The following is a 21,855-nucleotide window of genomic DNA, read 5'->3' as shown; positions in this document are numbered from 1 at the left end:
GAACTGAACCTAAGTCCTTGCTCATGCTAGGCAAGTGCTTTACCACTGAGCTACATCCCTGGCCCTTTTTACATTTTGAGACAGGCGCTCACTAAGTTGCCCAGGCAGGCCTTGAGCATGCAGTCCTCTTGTCTCAGCACGTCAGTAACTGAGATCACAGGCCCGAGATCACCACAGTTGCCCTATCCCTGAACCTGATGTAACTCTTTAATCCTAGCACTCAGGACACAGAGGCAGGTGGATCTCTATGAATTTGAGGCCATCCAGGTCTACATAGAGAGACCCTTTCTCAAGAGATTGGTGGAGGTAGGGAAGGAGAGGAGGGGAGTGGAACTAGAATTAGAATTAAAATATAAATTTCATCTAGTTGGTATCCGATTATTTCTTTTTGAAGTATAGCACTCAGTACCAGTGAGGGTATAGCAGTCAAGTCATAGCCAATACTAATACTCTACAATTTTCTGGAGCCAAATCCATCAATATTTGTGAGGGACTGAGTCATTGGGGCCATGAAAATATGGCTCAGTGATAGAACTCTTATTTGGTATGCACAAGGCCCTGAGTTTGATTGCCAGCACTGCAAAAATAAGTAAGTAGAATAGTGTGCTCTAAATTCCATTTTCAGAAACCACTTTAGGGAAATACTCAGAAGTTTGGACGCCAGAAGTATAGACACAAGTAAAAAGCACTTTCAATCTGTGACATTTGTGTGGCGGTGTGCATGTGTCATGGCACACATATCACAGTACACCTGTGAAGATCAAAGGACAACTTGTATAATTAGTTCTTTCCACCATGTGGGACCCAGGGATCAGCCTCAGGCTGTCAGACTTGGGGCAGCAAGCATTTTCTAGCTGAGCCATCTTACCAGCCCTGAAACAAAGCACTTTAAAGTGTAGTGTGTACTACTGGGGACAGGGTCAGATAAATTCTAGTACAGATTTCAGAACATCAACCAATCATTAAAAATATTTTCAAAGAAATTTAAAGGCTTAGGAAATTGTTTCTAATAAAATTTTATGTGTGTGTGGGGGGGGACTTAAATCTTTGACACATCCACTGTAACAGCTTTTGGGGGGAGGATTAGCTGAGCTTCTTGTTTGGCCAGTCTGGAAGTTCTACTCCTTGTAAGTTGTACAAATTAATTATACAAATTCTTCTCCTAGAGGGAGAAAGTGGGACCCTCCTTGTGAAGTGAACATCTCAACATGGTGTCATCTTGGCCAAATATTAGTGTCACAACCTAGAATCTGCCTGGACCTGCAGGGGTAGTCCTACTATGTAAACCAGAGTGCCTATACTAGAGATTATTCTCATTTTGTTCGTATTTCTGTAGCTAAGCTTAAATTTTTTTTTAAGAAGCCAGGTTGTGGTGTCGCACACCTTTAATCCCAGCACTTGGGAGGCAGAGGCAGGAAGATCTCTGTGAGTTCGAGGCCAGCCTGGGCTACAGAGTGAGTTCCAGGAAAGGCTCCAAAGCTACACAGAGAAACCCTGTCTCGAAAAACAAAAAACAAAACAAAAACAAAAAAAAAACCTTAAGGATTTATGTGTATATTTTCTTGCATCTATGTCTGTGTATCATGTGTAACCCGTAACTGTGGCTATGGATGACTGTGAGCCACCGTGTCAGTGCTGGGGATCAAATCTGGGTCCTCTGTAAGAACAAGTGCTCTTAAGCACTGGGCCATGACTCCAGGCCCTTAGCTAGACTTGTTAAGAGTATTCTGTGATCCAACTTTTAGTTTATATGGATATAAACAAAAATCAGAATGAGTCAAGTAAACTTCTCTGAGCCTTTAGTAATTAAAATATTAAGTCTGATAAGGTATTTCTCTAAGAAAGAGGAATGGTATGCATTGTGTCCCAATATTACTGAGACCAGTGAACACTTTCTTACCCCACATTTCATGAGACATGTTCTACCAAGCACGTTTTGGTCTGTTTGACTTAGTATTTGGGCCTGAATCAGGAATACTGAGATGGCAAGGGAAGTATCTGCTGACAACTGGGATAGCCTTCCAGACACGAGGGCAGTGGTAGTAGGGATGGATGGAGGAAGTCCTCAGGAAGTCACTCTTGGCAGACATGCTGTCTAATACAGCTCTTCCTTCTCAAAGGGCGCATTTTGCTGGTATTCCTCCAATTTTCTGGGTTCTATTTGTATTGAGAACTTACCATGTGCCAGATATTGTCAGATTCTTGGAAGACAAAAAAGACAGTATCTGTCCTTAGTGCACAGTTAAGGGTATAATGCAGAAGGCAGTTATCATCACATACAGAAATGGTGAGGTGTAGGTATCCACAAGGTGCCATTTTAAGACTGAAGGGTAGAAGTTTTTAAATGATGAGAAAATGTTTGTTACCAAGATGGTTTATGAAGGCCAAGAAAGGGTGAGCCAAGAGGGAACTGGGTGTGGGGTGTTATATGGATATAAACAAAAATCAGAATGAGTCAAGTAAACTTCTCTGAGCCTTTAGTAATTAAAATATTAAGTCTGATAAGGTATTTCTCTAAGAAAGAGGAATGGTATGCATTGTAGCTCAGTAGCAGAGCTGCTGTCTAGCAAGTGCAAGGTTCCATCCCCAACAGGGAGGGCAGGTCAGAAAGATGAAAGGTTTTACATGGCACACTAGTGAGTTGGGACCTTACTCTCAAGATGAAGGTGATTATTGAAGAATGTTCAATCTCAGAATCAGATTTCGCTTTAGAGAGCTCTCTCTGGCAGCAGTGTATAAAAGAGAATACGGAAGCTGATCAGAAACACAATTCAGGAAGTCTAGCAGGAACCATGAGGGCTTGAACTAGACAAGTATGGCTTAAGAAGATGGCTGAGAGTTGAAACGTGGCATAAAACCAGTGTGATGGCAGACCTGTATTCCCCACACTAGGAAGGCTGAGGTAGGATCATCCAGAATTCAAGGCCAGCCTAGGACACATAGTGAGACCATCTCAAAAACAAAAACAAACAAACCTGGAGATGGGTGAGAGAACTCACATGTTGGGTGAGGACAATGCAAATTTCTGCCTTGAACTACCACAGGTAATGGCAGAGCTACATCCATAATCCAGGCAAAACTGTGGGCCGGATGTGAGAAGGGATACAGTACTTTGAAAAATAAATGTCCCCCAGTCTCAGGCATTTAAACACTTGGTTCTCAGTTGGTAGTGCTGTTTGGGGAAGTTCAGGAGGTGTGGCCTTGCTGGAGGAATTCTTCTGTTCTTGGGTGGGCTCTAAGAGTAAAAAGCCTGTGCTCCGTCTAAGCTGTTCTCTTCTACTTCACGCTTGCATTTGAAGATGCGAACTCTCAGCTTCCTGCTCCTACCACTATGACCATGCTTGCTGCCATGGCCCTTGGCTATCATGGACTCTCATGCTTCTGGAACCAAAAGCCAAAGTAACTTCCTTAAGCTGCCTTTGGTCATAGTGTTTGATCACAGTAATAAAAAAAGTAACTAACACAGGAGATAAACATGTTCCATTTGCTATGCCACTGAAAGACATGAGGGATGTTCAGGAGTTGGCTAGAACCCTGAGTTGAGAAACGTGGATTTGCCAGACAACAGAACTAAAGTTTGAAGGGAAGCTGTAGGTGTGTAGGAAGTGTGTAGATAAAGAAAGCAGAGCTAAAATCCCAGGAACTGTCACCTCTCACTCCTCTAACTCCTTACAACACTTGCCTGTCACCTACAATGGAACGTGCCATGCTGCAGTGAACACTGGGCTCAGGGTTTACTGTGAACATAGTAACAGTACCAGCTAGCCCTGAGGGTCTTTTCATTCGAGGCAGTAAGAGAAGGTGTTTATATGCAAGGAGACTATGATCTAGCCACAGAGAAAGAATTCTGTACTACACTATTGTGCAAAATGAACGAAATCAAGAGATACAAATGGGTGGAGTGTAAAAGAGGCAACTAACTCACTGGGTGGAAATACAAGTTTCAAGGGGGAGGTGTGTTATTTTTCTATTGCTGTGATAAAATACCATGACCGAAGAAAATTATAGGAATGTTTTGAGCTTACAGTCCCAGAGGATTAGAGTCCATGGTGGCAAAGCAGAAGGAGCAGGCATATGGGTGGAGCAGAAGCTGAGAGCTGAGGGCTTCCATCTCTATCTACAAGCAAGAAACAGAAAGCTCACTCAAAATGGCAAGTCTTTTGAAATCTCAAAGCCTGCCACCACTGACATACTTTCTCCAACCAGACCACACACCCTTGGGACCAGGTATTCAAATGCCCGAGATTATCGGGGGACATCTCCTTCAAGCATCACAGGAGCATCTGAGTTGGGCTTCATAAATTAAGTGGGTTGGCAGGGAAAGGGAAAGACAATTTGAGGCTGGAGATGAATACACTGAAAGATAACAACAGAATGTAGCAAGGATATAGGAACAGAGTGCAGGAAGTGATGGAGAGAAACGCTGGAAAATGGTCTGAGTGAGTCAGGTCCTTTGGAATCCTGCTGAGGTTTCGTAGGACTTCATGTGAAAGAAGGCGTGTGTGTGCATGGACACGTACCCAAGACTTCTGCCTATTTTCTAAGTTAAGGAACACCTTTAAGAACAAGAAGGAAAAGCCAGGCGGTGGTGGCGCACGCCTTTAATCCCAGCACTCGGGAGGCAGAGCCAGGCGGATCTCTGTGAGTTCGAGGCCAGCCTGGACTACCAAGTGAGTTCCAGGAAAGGCGCAAAGCTACACAGAGAAACCCTGTCTCAAACCCCCCCCCAAAAAAAAATAACAAGAAGGAAACATCAGAGAAAACCTAAAGCTCACCAACTGCAGTTGAGGGCCGTATATGCCTTTTCTCGGTTCTAGTATTTCTATTCTGTAAAACTGAAAAAAATCTTGTTAGTGAATCTTTAATTACTTGGCTTTATTATATCATTTGCACTGCACAGAAGAATATAAATAATTTCACTCTAATGCTCTCACTTGATGCTCTTCTGCTGAAAACATTGGTAGAAATCACACTTTTCTTGGCATGTTGAAGGATAATAAAGTATACTATTTATTAAGTTATTAGTGACTTAAATGTGAAAGATTAAATAAAAGACTAAATAATCAGATAAAGACTTAGTTTTAAAGATTAAAAATATTTTATTTAAACTTTTCTTCATAAACACTTTTAACTTTTTTTCAATTTAAAAACAGAATGGATAGCATAAACATGTTGAATAGATTATATCCACGGCTTGGGAAAAATTACCTGACAAAAAAATGTAAAGGCTTTCAAAACAGGTATAAAAGGCAAACCTTAAATTATTCTAAGATTTTAATATCGGCCCTAGGATCATTTGACTACTGGCCCCAAAGGTACCTAAAGGTCGAAATATTTTTCTATAGACAAAGTATGCCCAAGAGCATAGGGCATATGCAAATTAGGTAGAAAAGAACCTTTCTGATCACCTCTTAGGAACAACTCTTCAGAAAGCAAACACCCAATCCTTACTGATATACTGATTAGTAACTTTCAATGCAGTTGTTCCCAAAGAAGTCAAAAGAAACCCAAGAATTCTAAGAGGGAGCAAAGCTGATGGCATTCTCAATGTTACTCACGTAATATTGGGAGTTATACTGATACAGTGAAAGGATAGGATTTCCATGAATTATCTATTCCAGTCCATGCCTATGGGGTATTTGAAGTAATAAACTCTCAATAAACTAATTTTTCAGGACTTTAATTTTAAGATAAATCTCTTTTTAGAAGATATTTATTTCCAAACCGACTCTAAATGTAATTAAACAAATGTATGGTCTCTCAAAAATGTTCAGAATACCAAAAAAAAAAGAAAAGAAAAGAAAAGAAAAGAAAAGAAAAGAAAGAAACCGTGGTAGGCAAACAAGAAAACTGGCCCTAGCAGTTTCACTGCCATATAGCCCTCAATTATTTCTAATTTACACTATTGTCTACGTTGTTTTACTTCAGTCTACAACTTTTAAATTAGGTATTCTCCAAAGAGCTAGTCTCTTTTGAGAGATAGCTTATAAACTGAAATAACGATTTATATTATAAACTGAAATGTTATGACCTACACCCACATATACATATATAAAAATAGTCCCACAAAACGTTTGACATGTTTTTATGCAGCTCAAATAATTTGTTATAAAATATTTTAAAGCTTAGTTTCATGTAATTAAGACAAAACTCTCCATTTTACCACTTCTTCCCCACACAAGTGTGTGTGTGTCCTTTACTGTGACTCAAGCAAGCTTCCCAGAATGAGGTGTCCAAAGGTGCTGCTTTAAAAAAGATATGAGAAGGGCTCAGTAAGTATTTCACAATTAGAGTAACACTCACACAAGATAGAGCAATGAGGAGGACACAGAAAAAGCTATCAAAGAAAGTTAATCATTCTATAATGCTTTGCCTTTTAGAAACCAGTAGCATTTCTTCCAATACAAAACCTTCAACATGAGAATCTTGTATTTTATGAAAAGGCTGTAGTGCAAGGATTTTCTTTAACATCAAAACTTAGAAGGTCAAAGACATGTAAGAAAATAAGTGGTGCCAACTAAAATGCAATTAAAGAAAACTGGCTACTTTTTGTGAAGTCTAGTATTTAAAATGTAAAGTAGAAGATAACACATTTAAAGATTCTAACAGTTAAACCATATAGTTTCAAACCACTTACTGAGCTTTTCCAAAATAACTGTCTTGTTCATATACAATGCATATAGACAAAGTGGTTCCAAATGAAGCACAGAAAAGCTTGAAAAAACTCTATGAAAAATTTTCATAGTTTAGTATAACAAAAATAAATCTCTTGCAGCTATTAAACCATAATTTTAAAAGGGAATGTAAGTTATTTGTTGATTTATAATCTAAATTAGAACTACAGTTTCCTCATACATTCAGAACCCAAGCAATATCAATTAGTCTTAAAGCTCAAAACTGATTACTGCTAAGATTATAGTCAGACATGACTTACGTGATGCTGAACCCAGAATTAGTTCAAGTTAAGATTTCATGAATTTTCTGAAACAATCGTTGACCTTGGCCTTGTATCTTCAAAATGGAAGACCAAGAATAGTCAATTGTTTATGCAGATGTTAACCTACACAGGACTATGAAGTTGATCAAAGCAATTAAAGAGAACTGCCACTGGAGTGTAAAGCCTTTGATACGGTACCCTGTCTGATATCCTTTTCTCGGTCATTGCCAACAAAAGATATCAAGAAATCTAATGAAGACATTATTTTCTTTAAAGAAACACATATAAAATTCTAAGTATATTAGAAAAAAATTTGATGGATAACCTGATTTATAGTTTCCAAAAGCAAAATAATTAAACTTATTTTTAAAATAAAAAAACCTTTACCCACATTCTAAGGGAAACTCAAATATCAAATTTTATTTTCAGAAATCAGAAATAAATGAAAGGCCATCTAATGAAAATGGAAGAATCACATACAAAAGAAGCCACTATTTTGATTCCTGAAAGGAAAAAAAAAAAAGGTTTCTTTAGAAAGTATACCTGACACTTTCTAAAACTCTAAAACCTCTGGTTTTAGTTTTGAAAAATTGGGCCTTATTCACACTATGAACTGCGGCATGGGAGGAGAGAGGGAGAAGAAATCAAAATCTTCACATTTCCATGACTTCACACTTCCATTTTATGTTCAATAGTGCCAGCAGCAAAAATAAAACAAAACAAAGTAACTACAAAAATTTATACAACAGCAGCCATATAAAAGGCATTGCAATATTGCACCAAAATCCACAGATCTGGCAAGCTATGCCAGTATAAGATTTAATCAGCTACAGACTGCTCATGAGAAAATGGCATCAGTTTGAATGATCCACTCACAGATCACTCTTAATTTTGTCAGCTATATTTCTTTCCTTCGCATTTGAAGAGTTGAAATGTGCAGTTGATCCTAAACTATTTATTATAAATGCCTTTAAAACAGCTATTCAAAAATCATTCCAAACTTTCTGGTGACTATCCTTCATGCTAGTAGCTTCCAGAAACTAAAAAGACGCTGAGGGTTGATCTATCTCTCTAGTGCCACTGACTATTTTGTACAAACTGATCAAGCAGATATAACATTATAACTAATTTCTCATCTCTCAGTCAGAACTGAGTTCAAACTGTGTAAGAGTTGCTGCTCCACATTCATCACCTGCAGCAGTCTTACTGAATAGAAACAATGGGAGTTGCACTTACTTTTAAGGGGCTTTTACTTAGGAGTCTGGTATTACTTAACTTTTCTTTAAAAGTGCTTGCATGCTGCAGGGTCAGAGCTTGACACAGGCCACTCTGATTCTCACTAAAACAGGGTAACCACCATTAAGCAGACTGCAAAGAAAAATATTTTCAAACAAGAAAAAACATCCATTGATATGAAATATTAATCTTTAGTTTTGAAAACAAAATGTAAAATACTAGTTTTTTTAAATCCATACATGTTTCAGAAATATTAATTTAAATTTTACTGAACCAGTATGGACTGAAGATAGACTATTTTGATACTGAATGAGGACTCCAGTTATTTTAACTTTCTAAAAACATTAATACATTAAAGACATTACATCTAAATTTCAACAAGTATGGCGAACTGTATGTGCAAGTGCACTAGCTTAAAAATATAGACTCCTAACCACGCATAAAAGGATGTGTCTTATATATTTATAGGATGGATGTGAGTATGGATATGCTTTCACTAACACAATGCAGATAAGAGAAGGCAGCTTAGAAATAGTGTTCTGATATAAAAAACTTTTGTAGAAAATTTAAATTTTTGCATTTTCAGCAAAAAGCCATGCAAAAAGGTCAAGAGTTTTAAACTTTTAACTAATAAACCAAAACATATAGCAGACTAAAATAATGTCCAAAAGAGTTCAGATAGAGAGGGACTGAAATCACATCCAGTGACACTTACTGGGTCTTCTCTTGGAAGATGCACAAATCCTACACTAACATCTGAAAGAAATGTTTAAAGCAGAAAATCAACTTCCCAGGTAAGTGGAGCAGTGAATAAACTGCTTCTGGAAGTACTTTCAAGAGCTAGCGCTTTAAAGGAACTTATTGCATGAGTTTGAGGCCACTGAAAGGAAAAGAAAGATGCTAGCACAGAATGAAAACTTACAATATTCGACCAATGGCTTTGATAGTAAAACTGGTGAGGTTTTTCTTTATGTTTTAAACTACTTTATCACAAATGCTTTATTTGCCTTGTTTTTTTTATGGGAGAAAGATACCGTCAGTTGCAACGCCTAACCTCATCCAGTACATAGTCCGGAAAGTGTAGGTTGCACACTTGTAAACCATCCAGCTTGCAGGGCATCCGAGGGTACTCATCTTCCTTCCACTTATTTTCATCTGGGTCAAAGGTGAGAATGGAATCACTGTAATGACCATTGTAACAAAGGCCTCCAAGGACCATTATCTGTTTGTCCAGCACAGTCACACCATGGCCACTTCTACCAATTGGCATGGATGCCAAGATGGTCCACTGATCAGTATCTGGGTTGTACACCTCTGTGGAAGGGCAGCCCTGAGATTCAAAAGAGGCCCTCAAGATCACGCAGACACCACCGAAGACATAAAGCTTGCCATTGTAAGATATCATCTTGTGAAAGCATCTGGCATAATTCATCTTGCTCTTATTCTCCCAGCAGTTGGTGACTACTTGAGTTCTCCTGGTCCGCTGTTCTATGGTCCCTTCTTTACTGGGGTCAAACACACATACTTGTTTAGATGTGGAAGATGAAGTGATTCCTCCAGTGATAAACAACTTGTTATTGAGCACTGTCCCCTCATGTCCGTATTTGTTAACTGGATAAGGATCTACAAATTCCCATTTATCATTAGTGATATCATATCTCTCTGTTGAGTAGAAAGTCTCATCTCTTGTTCTGCCTGCCACAGCATAAATAAACTTCCCAATAACACCAACAGCAAATTCTGAACGGGGTACAGACATGTCTGCCATGCGCAGCCAAGAATTTTGTCTTGGATCATACCTGAACACTTTCGAAGAGGCATGGAATTCGCCATCTGGGCCTAGTTCTTCTCCCCCTAACAGGAATACAAAATTATTGACAATAGCAAGACAGTCGGGCCTGAGAGGTACTTGGGGTCCCTCCAGTTCCCACCAGACTCTTGGTTTCTTTAGAAGAAGTATTTTACTATTAACCATGCTATGTCCAATCATTCCTCGGAATACTGTAGTTTGAGGTTTGGCAGAACGAATACGGCTTGATTTCATGTCTAGCAAGGGCTGCTGGTGAACATTCTGGAAGTAATTCAATGCTTGGTCAACTTCATAGCGCAGCTGTCGAGAGTATCTATAAAATTCTGATGTTTTAACCTAGGAATACAAGTAAAAGAATTTAACCAAAAGATGAACCATGAATGTAAAACAAACTATCAATGCCTACTAAGATGATCAAGATACTATCTTAAGACTCCTTTGCTAAAACTGCTTTTCCTGACAAAATTATTTCCTTTGTTTTCTACAAAGCTTTTTCATTGTGTTTCTTTTTGTAACTTGCATTTATAATCACGTACATATGCTCCCAAGCCTTTAAAAGATAACAATCTCTTTTTAAGGTATAATTTTTAAATAGAACAGCATTTATGAAAAAGTCTCTCATAAGACAGTATTATATTAGGCCCTAGGCTACAAGTGGGGATCAGGTTAAAAAAAAAAAAAAAAAAAAAAAGGGCTTCATAGTAGAAAAGACCACATCTGCAGTTTTCTTTCTTTCTTTTTTTTTTTCAGTTTTTTTCAAGACTGGGTTTCTCTGTGTAGTTTTGGTGCCTGTCCTGGATCTCGCTCTGTAGACCAGGCTGGCCTGAAACTCACAGAGATCCGCCTGGCTCTGCCTCCCAATTGCTGGGACTAAAGGTGTGTGCCACCACTGCCCAGTTGCAGTTTTCTTAGCCAATGATAATACATACCGTAAAATAAGCTCAAGTGAATCATTTGGAGAGTTATGGTAGTGAGTTAGTGAAAACTTTACATACATACACAATTCCCAGTAGGTTTTTGACACAGACTTAGTATGACATCAACAACTTCTATAAGTAACAATTCAGCAGGCAATAGGTCAACTTTTCCTTTCCGTTTTTGAAAGTACAACTACCTTAAGATGACTACTATGAAGATCTTAGGAAGCACTTTTAAGTGCTATACTAAGCACTATTGGGAGATAGAAAGGTAAGTGTAAGAAGTGGCATATTTCCTCAAAGAATTTAGGATATATTTAGAAAAATGAAAGCATACATAAATGGGCCAAGAGAATCAGTTGACAGGTATAAAGTAGTACAGCACATCTCTGTATAGTAGCACTTTAGATATAGGTGTAAGAACATATCAAATCAACCTAAAATACCCAAGAAATACTTCGTAAAAGAGGATGCTGGAAATCAGCAGGGAAAAAATTCTGTTTTTAATGACAAGGATGCGTAAGAGGATCTTAAATCTGGACAGGAGAACTAAAACAGTAGGGAGAGAGAAAATCTCTAAGATGAGGGCTAGAGATGTAGCTAAGTAGTAGAGTACTTGCCTACTTTGTGGCAAGGCCCTGGGGACCTTCTACAGCACTGGAAACAATTCTACAGATGACTGTGACTAATTTGACACTGAACAGAGTAGAAAAGTGAGAACTTTAATGTGATTTGTGGATTTAAACTTGAGGCATCACACGAGTAGTGGATTATCAATATGAGAAAAGCAGCTAGGCTTTGGGAGAGGTACTTAACTCCCTGGTGGGAAAATTGCTGGCAGGGTGCTGAAGGAAGAAACTTCTAGGAGCCTGTTGGAAATCTGAAATGATAGCTCAAGAAAAAGTCAAAAGCAGGTATATGAGCTTTCTCTCCTCCCTTCTTAGGTTTCTTTCATTAATCCACCCTGTCATTAATTCTCCCAGATAAGTCCCAAAAGATACCAGATATAATAAGCTATCAAAGTTAAATGTTTTCTTAACTGTATTCAATAGAACTGACTGCTTTTGTAATTCCAGGCATTTCATTTATGCAAATAAGACCATCATTTTAATATGGAGGTTCTCTCCCTGGGCTTCACTAGACTAGCAAAGGCAGAACATCTTGTCTAACCCAGAAGCTGGAAACACTAGCTGTGTTGGGCACTTCACCTGTGGAGATCTTGTTAAAATTATTCCACCTGTGAGAGAACAGTAACAACCCCTGATTTCCTGCTAAGAAAATTGAAGCTTAGGATATTAAGTAACATTCTCACTCAAGTTATTTACAGAACTAAAACTGGTAGATCCAGAATCTGAAGACAATTTTACTCGAAAGTCATATAGTTTCCAGTATGTTGGGAATACAGCTTCCATTCTGCTTTAGAAAAATCTTTAAGTAATATGTTCATTAATAAAAAACCTAGCTAGCCAGGCAGTGGTGGTGAACCCCTTTAATCCTAGCACTCGGGAGGCAGAGGCAGGTGGATCTCTGTCTGAGTTTGAGGCCAGCCTGGTCTACAGAGTGAATTCCACAACAGCCAAAGCTACACAAAGAAACCCTGTCTCAAAAAACCAGAAAGATAAAAACCCTAGCAAGAGATTGGACCTAATGATTCTTCTCAAAGAAAAGAAACTATAACTGTCCTTAACAAAAACTATCAGTCATGCTTGGTAGGTTTGTGCATGCTTGTAACTTTACTTGGGAGGCAGAGATAGGGGGATCAGAATTGTAAGACCATCTTTGACTACATAGCAAATTTGAAGCCAGCCTGGACTTCATGAAAGTCTGTCTCAAAAATAAAAAAATCAGTTACTGGGATGACAATGATTACACATTCAGCTCAATTCTTTCTAGCAAAACAAGTGTAGAAGAATTCAGCAAATAAAAACTGTAAACAAATGATTGCAATAAAGAAGAATATGAAAAAAGATTCAATCCTTTACTATTGTAGTTCACGTATTTAAAAAGCTTCAATCTCCACCGGGCATGGTGGTGCATGCCTTTAATCCCAGCACTCGGGAGGCAGAGGCAAAGGCAGGCGATCTCTGTGAGTTCAAGGCCAGCCTGGTCTACAGTGTGAGTTCCAGGACAGCCAGGACAGTTACACAGAGAAACCCTATCTCGAAAAACAAACAAACAAAAAGCTTCAATCTCTTATGAGAAATAATGGGATAGTGGCTTAGCAACTAAGGATAACATCATTGATTATATTTATTAACATGGAAAGGTGCTCATAGAATATTCAGTCAGTTATTTAATTTTATTTTATTATTTTTGTTTGTTTTTTTTTTTCAAGACAGGGTTTCCCTGTGTAGCATTGGCTATCCTGGAACTCACTCTGTAGACCAGGCTGGCCTTGAACTCAGAGATCCACCTGACTCTGCCTGACTGCTGGGATCAGACAGTTATTTTATTGGTACTGATCACTGAACTCAGGTCTTGAATGCCAGGCAAGCATCCTACCAACTGAGCTTTATCCCAAACCTTCACAGTATGTTCTGTTCACTGTCTGAAGAACAACAGTACCCTGGCACTATACCAATTAAATACATTCTTATATAAGCTTACTTACGTTACTAGTAATTCTCTCTGGAATTTCACAAATATTTTTGGTTCTTTTTATCATGTATCATATTTATAAATAAAAAAGGAGTTATTTCCATTTTAAAAATGGTTGTCAACGGTAAGAGCACTTGCCTAGCACATGTAAGCCCTGGGTTTGATCCCCAGGACCCTGAAAAAAGAAGTTGTAATGATCAAAACTCTACTTCAAGCCAGGCATGGGGGCACATGCCTGGAATCCAGTCCACAGTAGGCTGAGTGGAAGCCAGCCTGGATTACCTAGTGAAATTTTGTTCTGTTTTGTTTTGGGGGGCAGACATAGTAGTTCAAATTTTCATAAATAAAAATGAGTTTTTCTACTTTCTTTTTCTATTTACTTTTTCTATGAATTGCCTAACAGTATGCTTTATTTTTTTTATCACTTTCTTTTTGATTTGTTGGAATTAAAAGTCCATACTCTCTAAGTATAGACTAACAAGCATGAATCTAATATTAACAAGAATTAATCATGGTGGTGCAAGCTATAATCCTACCAGTCAAAAAGATCAGGAGGTTAAGGTTATCTTCAGCTACATAGGAAAATGGATACCAGCCTAAGCTACATGAAACCCTATCCTGAAAGAGAGAAAGAAAGAAAAAGGAAGGAAAGAGGAAGGGGAGAGAGAAAAAACCAAACTATATTAACAGGGACCACAAACCTCAAATTACATATTTGAGTGTCTAACACAACCAGTGGTCTGGGTGCCACACAAATTCCCAAATCATAGAATTCTGTCCAGCATAGTATTTAAACATCTTGTCAGGCAACCCAGTATGGAGATTAAGAATTCAATTTAGAAAATTTCTGATTTGGGAAGACATTAGCTGTACAAACCTGGACCTTTTTTGTTTTTAATGTGCATTGGTGTTTAGCCTACATGTATGTTTGTGTGAGGGTGTCAGATCCCCTGGAACTGGAGTTACAGACAGTTGTGAGCTGCCATGTGAGTGCTGGGAATTGAACCTGGGTCCTCTGGAAGAGCAGCCAGCTCTTAACCACTGAGCCATCTCTCCAGCCCCAACCTTGGACCTTGTTTCCTCATCTGTTATTATTGGGGTAACTTCTTAACTTTGTGGCAGGAGATGACTGAGATAGCTCATGAGCAAAGGATTTAGTTTGGTGTCTGTCATGTGCCCATGTATAGAAGTCATCAGCTGTTACATTAAAAGTTAGTCTGTAGAGTAAGGCAAAAATGAGAGGAACCTATTTTGGACCTAACCCTCTAGTAGAAACATGATTGGTGATATCCTAATAGAATAGTACTTTACAGAAAGCAGCCTTTGAGAAAGGAGAAAGCTTCACATCCTAGACAGGCAGCCTTCAAGTTTTTCAAAAGAAAATCAGAAACTTTGCAAGGAAGCTTAGGAAGGCTTGGAGGTTCTCTGAAGTCTAATGCTAACTCCTTAAATTGCAAACACTGAGGAGAGAAAAAAGAAAGTAACCTGGTGTGGCACGCAGAGTTATCTGGAATTCAGATGTTAAAAAATAAGCTCATAAAGCAAGTATTATGAAGCGTGGAATAAAACTGTAAGAATACAGTAAAAGCCTGGCGGTGGTGGTGCACGCCTTTAATCCCAGCACTCAGGAGGCAGAGCCAGGTGGATCTCTGTGAGTTCGAGGCCAGCCTGCTCTATAGAGCAAGATCCAGGACAGGCACTAAGACTACACAGAGAAATCCTGTCTGGAAAAAAAAAAAAGAGTAAAATGCTGAAACCTTACAAAGTACCAGATATTAAACAAAAAGCAGCTTAGAGGTTAAAGTAAAAAGTAAAAGAAAAAGTGAAATCTGCCCATGAACTACTTAATATATTAACAACAAAGAGGAAAAGCCTCAGGTGGCACAAGCCTTTAATCCAAGCACATGGGAGGCAGAGTTAGATGGATCTCTGTGAGTTACAGATATACATAACAAGTTCCAGGCCAACCAGAGACCCTATCTCAAAGAAAAAAAAATTAGTTGCATGAACTATGGTGTATACCATTATTTTAATGGTTGTATATGGCATATGAAATGAACCCAAAATGTACTGACAGTTCAAAATGTTAAAAGAGGAAAACCAAAGAACAGTACATATATTCTCAAAGAATAAAAATCAGCTGTTTTATAGTTGGAAGCACATATGGGAGGGGGTCTGCATATGTGTTCAACACACAACTACCACAGAGTTCCTGGGATCTACCCCATTTTGATTCTTATATGGGTCAGAATAAGCATTGTTACAGGGTCACCTTTTTTTGTAATCAGTTAAAAAAAAAAAAAAGGACCTATTTGGCCCAAACCAAGACAACTGGATCTCTGGAGTCAACAAGTCCTCTGCCACTGGAGGCAGTTCAGTTGTGAGTACCAGCAGCAACAGTAGATAAGGATTCCAGTGTCTCAGAAGGCTAGGCTAGATGACCTGACATCCCTTCCACATTCTAACCCTGGCTCTTACAGATCTCATCGAAGTGGCCCAGCTTACCTGCTTTGGGAATCATTTTCCAATCTTTCATTTTATACCCAATCTTCTAGTTTCTTTGTCCTCTTCCCCATTCATTCTATTGTGCTCCTTTGAAATCTGGGTTCTAAAGAGCTTACAAGATTCACTTCAATTCTATGTTCAAGTCCAATCAGACTGTTCTACCTCTAAGCCTCCAATAATGGAATTCGTGCCTTTTGAAACAGCTAATTCAAAGATCTTCCAACCAAAGATATTTAGTTCCAATTTCTTTCGGCTAAGGCAAGTTCTAGATCTGCTTTGCTCTTTTCCCGAAGCTTCTTAACTGCTGTGCTTTTTCCAAAATTACTCAGTATCAACAAGCACAACCAATTTCTTCTTTCATTGTGGCGGTAGAACTAATACTTCTACTAAATCTTGGCCCAAGTCATTTTATACACATACATACATTCTACTTTGAAAAACACATAGCAGTGAAGCCACATGAAAGGAATCCTTGAAAGTGTATTCATGAAGAGAGCTACCCCAAAAACAAAGGGGACTCATCTTTTCATAAGAAAGGCATTTCTCGCATCATTCATTCCTCATGTAACAGCTTAGCCATCTGTATATCAGGTGTTCTCAAAAGATAAATATAGAAAGAATGATACATCTTTCATGTTTTGAATTACTTTGCTTCTCCTTTCGTAAACATAAAAGCTGTCTTGTTTTAACACTTGGAAAGATTATCACTTTTCCTACTTTCATACATTAAGAATTGTATTATAAAAGTGGATTTTGTTTTAAAATAAAATCCTAGGACATACATATCATCTCTTAAAAACAGTGGTCTGAATTCTTAGTTGGCCATTTCCTCCTCAAAACTTTTCAATTTAATTTAATTGTGTGCACACATACATGCATACAGTTAGGGAAAAAAAGAAATATGACACAGGATTCATTCTAACTGTGGCTCCTTAAAGATGTTAAAACAGCCAGCTACTAGAATCACTAGTTTAATGTACCTCCAAAACCAGAACAAAATTCTGTTTCTCAAAATATTATGTAATCAATTCATTTATTAAATAAGCAAATTTTTTTAGTTTTTTGAGGCAGGGTTTCACTGTATAGCCTTGGCTGCCCTGGAACTCACTACAGACCAGGCTGGTCTCGAACTCAGAGATCTGCTTGCCTCTGCCTCCCAAGTGCTGGTATTAAAGGTGCGTACCACCACCATCAAACTTAAATAAGCAAATTTTAAAGGTAAGTTTTTATATTACCTGTAATTTTGAAAAGTAAAATGAAGTTGTAATATTAACAGGCATTTTCCTACAATTTACTAGGTTTAACTCAAAATCTATAATTTTAAGTATCAACTAAACTGGCTACAGTCTAAAAATTAGATTTTTAAGCAACAAATCTAGGATGCTATAAGCTGTTTCACTTTTTGAATAGTCCTAGTGATCAAACTCAAAGCCACACGTGCTAGGCAAGTTCCCTTCTACTAAACTATATCCCCAGCCATGAAATAATTTTTTAATGTCTAATATATTTCCACTAAACCAAAGAAAATCTTCTGTATTAATATTTCCTTCAGTGTCTGATTCTGAACCACATTCCTTTAGCTATTTTCTTCCTTATAAGAAACATTATCTACATGAACAGATACTTCTGACTCTCCCTACATCCAAAAATGCTAACTTAAAATCTCAGAACGTGGGTGCAAAAAGTATCATGTGCAAGCTTGAATCTTGATTTTAAGTTTCATCCCTACTTCTCTGCCATGATCTAATCTTCTCAAGAAAAAAAATCTAAAAACAAAGTACTACCATGGGGCTTGTGCTAAAACAAATCTGATCTTTTAGAAACCACAACTGCATTTCATTTAATTTTGGGTTTTTGGTGGTGGCAGTGGTTGGCGATATGACAGGTCATACTATGTAATCTTGGCTGGCCTGGGACTCAACTATGTAGCTTGGGCTGGTCTTCAATTGGTGAAAAATCCTCCTACCTCAGCTTCCCAGGTGCTAGGAAGTGGCACCACATGGGGCTCATTTGATAAAAGTTTTGATTGTCAGTAAAATGTGGGGCTTTTATCTATTGTATTTGACAACTACCATGTCAAAGTCTTTATGGAATCATGCTCGAGGGGATAAGGGTGTGGTTCAGTGGTAAAGTCTTAGCCTAGTATTCATAAGGCTCTGAGCTTCACCCTCAGAAGCAGAAAATATTCATGATCAGAAATAAAGCATATACTGATTTATGTGAAATAAAAAGCAAGATGCAAAAATGCCTTTTATTTAATCCCTTTGTCCTAAAAAAATAATGTGATGAAAAGTAACTGACTAGGTTCAAATCCTTTTGGCAGTAATATTGTGTTTACTCAGCTCTTGGTATCAGAGGGGGATTGGTTCCAGGATTTTATGCTGATGCTCCTCCAATCTTTTATTTAAAATGGTACAGGGTTAACATTTAGTGGGCACACATGTTCCAGCATGCTTTAAACCATCTCTAGATTACTCATAAAAAATTAGAAGTAAATGTGCTTAGAAAGTTTAATTTCCTTACAATTTTTGTATGACAGAGCACTGACAGAACGGTGCATAAAGGTAGGAAATTATTTTAAAAAATAGTTCTTAATATTTGAATAACTGTTAGACTATTAAAGATAAAATGATCTGAAAGTTTAAAAGGTTAATAGTTTTTACTGTAATTATACTAATATTTAAATAGCACAAGTTTTAGAATTCACAATTTATGATGGATCTTTTCCTATTTACAGAAATATACTCTACTATATAAATATTTTATTTATAAATATAGTAAAGCAAGCAAGCCAAATAAAAGGTCTAAGTCTAAAACTAACTTCTCAATAAGTCATGGAGTAGTCTTTACTTAGGGAAATGTGTAATAAGTTGAAAAATTAAGACTTCAAGCCAGGGGGTGGTGGTGCATACCTTTAAACCCAGAACTCAGGAGACAGAGGCAAATGAACCTGAATTCGAGGCCAGCCTGGTCTACAGAGTGAGTTCCAGAATGGCCAGGGTTACACAGAGAAAACCTCTCTTGAAAAACCAATAATGATATTATTATTATTATTATTATTATTCAAGGCCTAAAATCTAAACAGTCCCCTTGTTCCTTCTTTCTCCTAACCTTTTCTCCAGTCATTTTGACATTTGATGGTTTTGGTTTTGGTTTTTAAATTTTTTTCCAAGACAGAGTTTCTCTGTGTAACAGCCCTGACTGTCCTGGAACTCACTCTGTAGACCAGGCTGGCCTCAAACTCACAAAGATCTGCCGCCTCTGCTTCCTAAGTGCTGGGATTAAAGGTGTGTTCCACCACTGTCCTGCTGACATTCAGTCTTTTTTCTTTCAAAGCAATGGAGATGAATCCTTGCAGAGCAAGCTCTTTACACCTCCAGCTCCCTTCAATCCTTTTAATTTTCTGTTTTTCTATCATCTCTCGCAACTTATTAAAAAGGGTTATTTCTCTTACACATCAACAAAAAGGCCCCAATTACCTTGATTTTGTTTCATCTTTCTTATTGAAAAGGGGAACATTGAATTTTCTTTTTTCTTTGAAAACATGTTCTTACCATGTTATCCTGGCTGGCCTAGCACCCACAGAGATCTGCCTGCCTCTGCCTCCTGAGTGCTAGGATTAAAGGTGTGCACCATTATGCATGGCCCAAGATTGAACTTTCAAATTCCTGTTTTCAATAGGTTCCTGTCTACTAACTACCCCCTAACATACTGCCTTTCTCAGGGCTCTAACAGCAGTCAACATCCAGGCTTCTGACATTCTTGAAGAAACTATGAGCCTGAACTGATTCCAAGTCAGAGGTAGGGAAAAAGCACTGTGTACACACAGCAGACTTCAAGACCTAAAAAAAAAAAATACTGTGGCTCATTTTTTTAGAAAAAACCCTGCATATATGTTAATTCTAAGCATCTTAGTCTATGGGGTCTGGGAGGAAGGATTAGCAAAAAGGACACTGAAGTAACTGAGAGCATGTTTAACACTGGCCTAGATCCCAAATGAAAACCCACCATTTTGGTTTTCACTTCAAGCACCAAATGAGCTAACTGTTCATTTATGCAATTTAAAGGGCTAGCTGCATAAATACTATTTTATATCTGAAGAGGATTTTAAACTTTTTCAAGCACAACTCAAGCTTATCAGAAAATCTGGTCAAATGTCTAATTTTCTTTCTTTAAAAATATTTTTGGCTCGCGCCTTTAATCCCAGCACTGGGAGGCAGAGGCAGGCAGATCTCTGTGAGTTCAAGGCCAGCCCGGTCTACAGAGTGAGTTCCAGGACAGCTAGGACTGTTACACAGAGAAACCCTGTCTTGAAAAATCAAGAAAAAAGCCGGGCGGTGGTGGCCCACGCCTTTAATCCCAGCACTCGGGAGGCAGAGCCAGGCGGATCTCTGTGAGTTCGAGGCCAGCCTGGGCTACCAAGTGAGTTCCAGGAAAGGCGCAAAGCTACACAGAGAAACCCTGTCTCAAAAAACCAAAAAAAAAAAAAAAAAAAAAAAAAGAAAAAAGAAAAATCAAGAAAAAAATTTTAAAAAAATTTTATAGGGCTAGGTAGATGGCTCCATGGGTAAGAACACTTGATATGAAAGCAGGGGGACCTGAATTCAAATCCTCAGCACCCATGTAAAAGCTCAGCATAGCAAGAATTGGGGGTCTGAGAAAAGCAGATTCTAGAGCTCAAGGGCCAGCCAGCCTCGCTAAAATGGCAATGGCAAGCTTTAGGTTTATTGAGAGACTGTCTCAAAAACTCAGGTGGAAAGTGAAAGGGGAAGACTTCCAACACCCTCCTCTAGCCGCTATGTGCATGTAATCAGGGACCCTACATACATACACAAGCAATACACATGTGCACATCCAATATACATACACACCCCAAGTATTGTCAAATACAGCACTGTTTCTCATATACTTCTAAAATTGTGAGGGTTACAGGGACATTTCCACCTATTCTAGCTCTAATTGAAGTCATTAGATATAAACAAATCTTTTCAAGAAGTTTTGACTAAACAGTGCTAAAATTACACATAACAGTTGACTGCTGGATTTAGGTTGTTCTTCAAGCAAGTACCAGATCAGTCAGCATGTTCCAAAAACATACATGAAGGGATTCCAGAGATCCATAATAACAGCATCTACACTTTATCACGTGGGCTATACTTCAATTAATGGGAATATCATACCACAAGCATGAGATTAAGAACAGTAACTGTGTTAACAGTCCAACTGTGAATGCTGACGGAAAAGCTGTGTCGGGGATTAGTGTTTGGTGAAGAACACTGAGAGCTACTGTATTCTAAGGCATACTTTAGATACTCAAACCCTTACCCTTGAATTCTACCAGTTTCTAAGTGACTTCAGGATGCTTCAGGCTTGTTTTAAAATGTAGCTTTGATTTTTCGGTGTGTATGCTTATTTATGTGCATGTGGTGGCCAGAGGTCAATTTTGGATGTCATTCTTCTGGTTTTGTTCACCTGTCTTCCAGACAGGATTCCTCACTGGCCTGAAATTGGTAGATTAGGCTAAGCTGGCCACCAGGATTCTGCCTCCTCTGTGCTGAGGTTATAAATGTGCCACATCATGCAGACTTTTTCTTCCTGCATGGGTTTTGGGGATCACACTTGGGTCCTCACGCTTGCATAGCAAGCACTTTCCAATTGAGTTATTTCCCCAGACACCAAAATGTAGGGGGTTTTTGGGGGGCGGGGGAATGTTGTTTGTTTTGGTTTTTAGTTGTTGTTTTGAGACAGGGTTTCTCTGTGTATCCCTAGCTGTCCTGGAACTCACTCTGTACACCAGGCTCAAAGATCCATCTGAGTGGATCTCTAGTGAGCCTCCCTAGTGCTGGGATTAA

General features: G+C 38.4%; 1 protein-coding gene across 1 annotated transcript in view; it reads right to left on the bottom strand.

Annotated features, from left to right (window-relative positions):
- Positions 1-7,601: 7,601 nt before the first annotated feature.
- Positions 7,602-21,855, bottom strand: part of Klhl15 (kelch like family member 15) — a 42,186-nt gene continuing 27,932 nt past the window's right edge. The window contains exon 4 of the mRNA XM_059250389.1: positions 7,602-10,319. Coding sequence (XP_059106372.1) covers positions 9,210-10,319 — 1,110 coding nt within the window. The 3' untranslated portion in view covers positions 7,602-9,209. The remainder of the gene's footprint in view (positions 10,320-21,855) is intronic.

The sequence above is a fragment of the Peromyscus eremicus genome, chromosome X (assembly GCF_949786415.1).
Source record: "Peromyscus eremicus chromosome X, PerEre_H2_v1, whole genome shotgun sequence".
In the NCBI taxonomy this organism is placed as follows: Eukaryota; Metazoa; Chordata; class Mammalia; order Rodentia; family Cricetidae; genus Peromyscus; species Peromyscus eremicus.
This window is presented reverse-complemented; position numbering and strand designations above follow the sequence as displayed.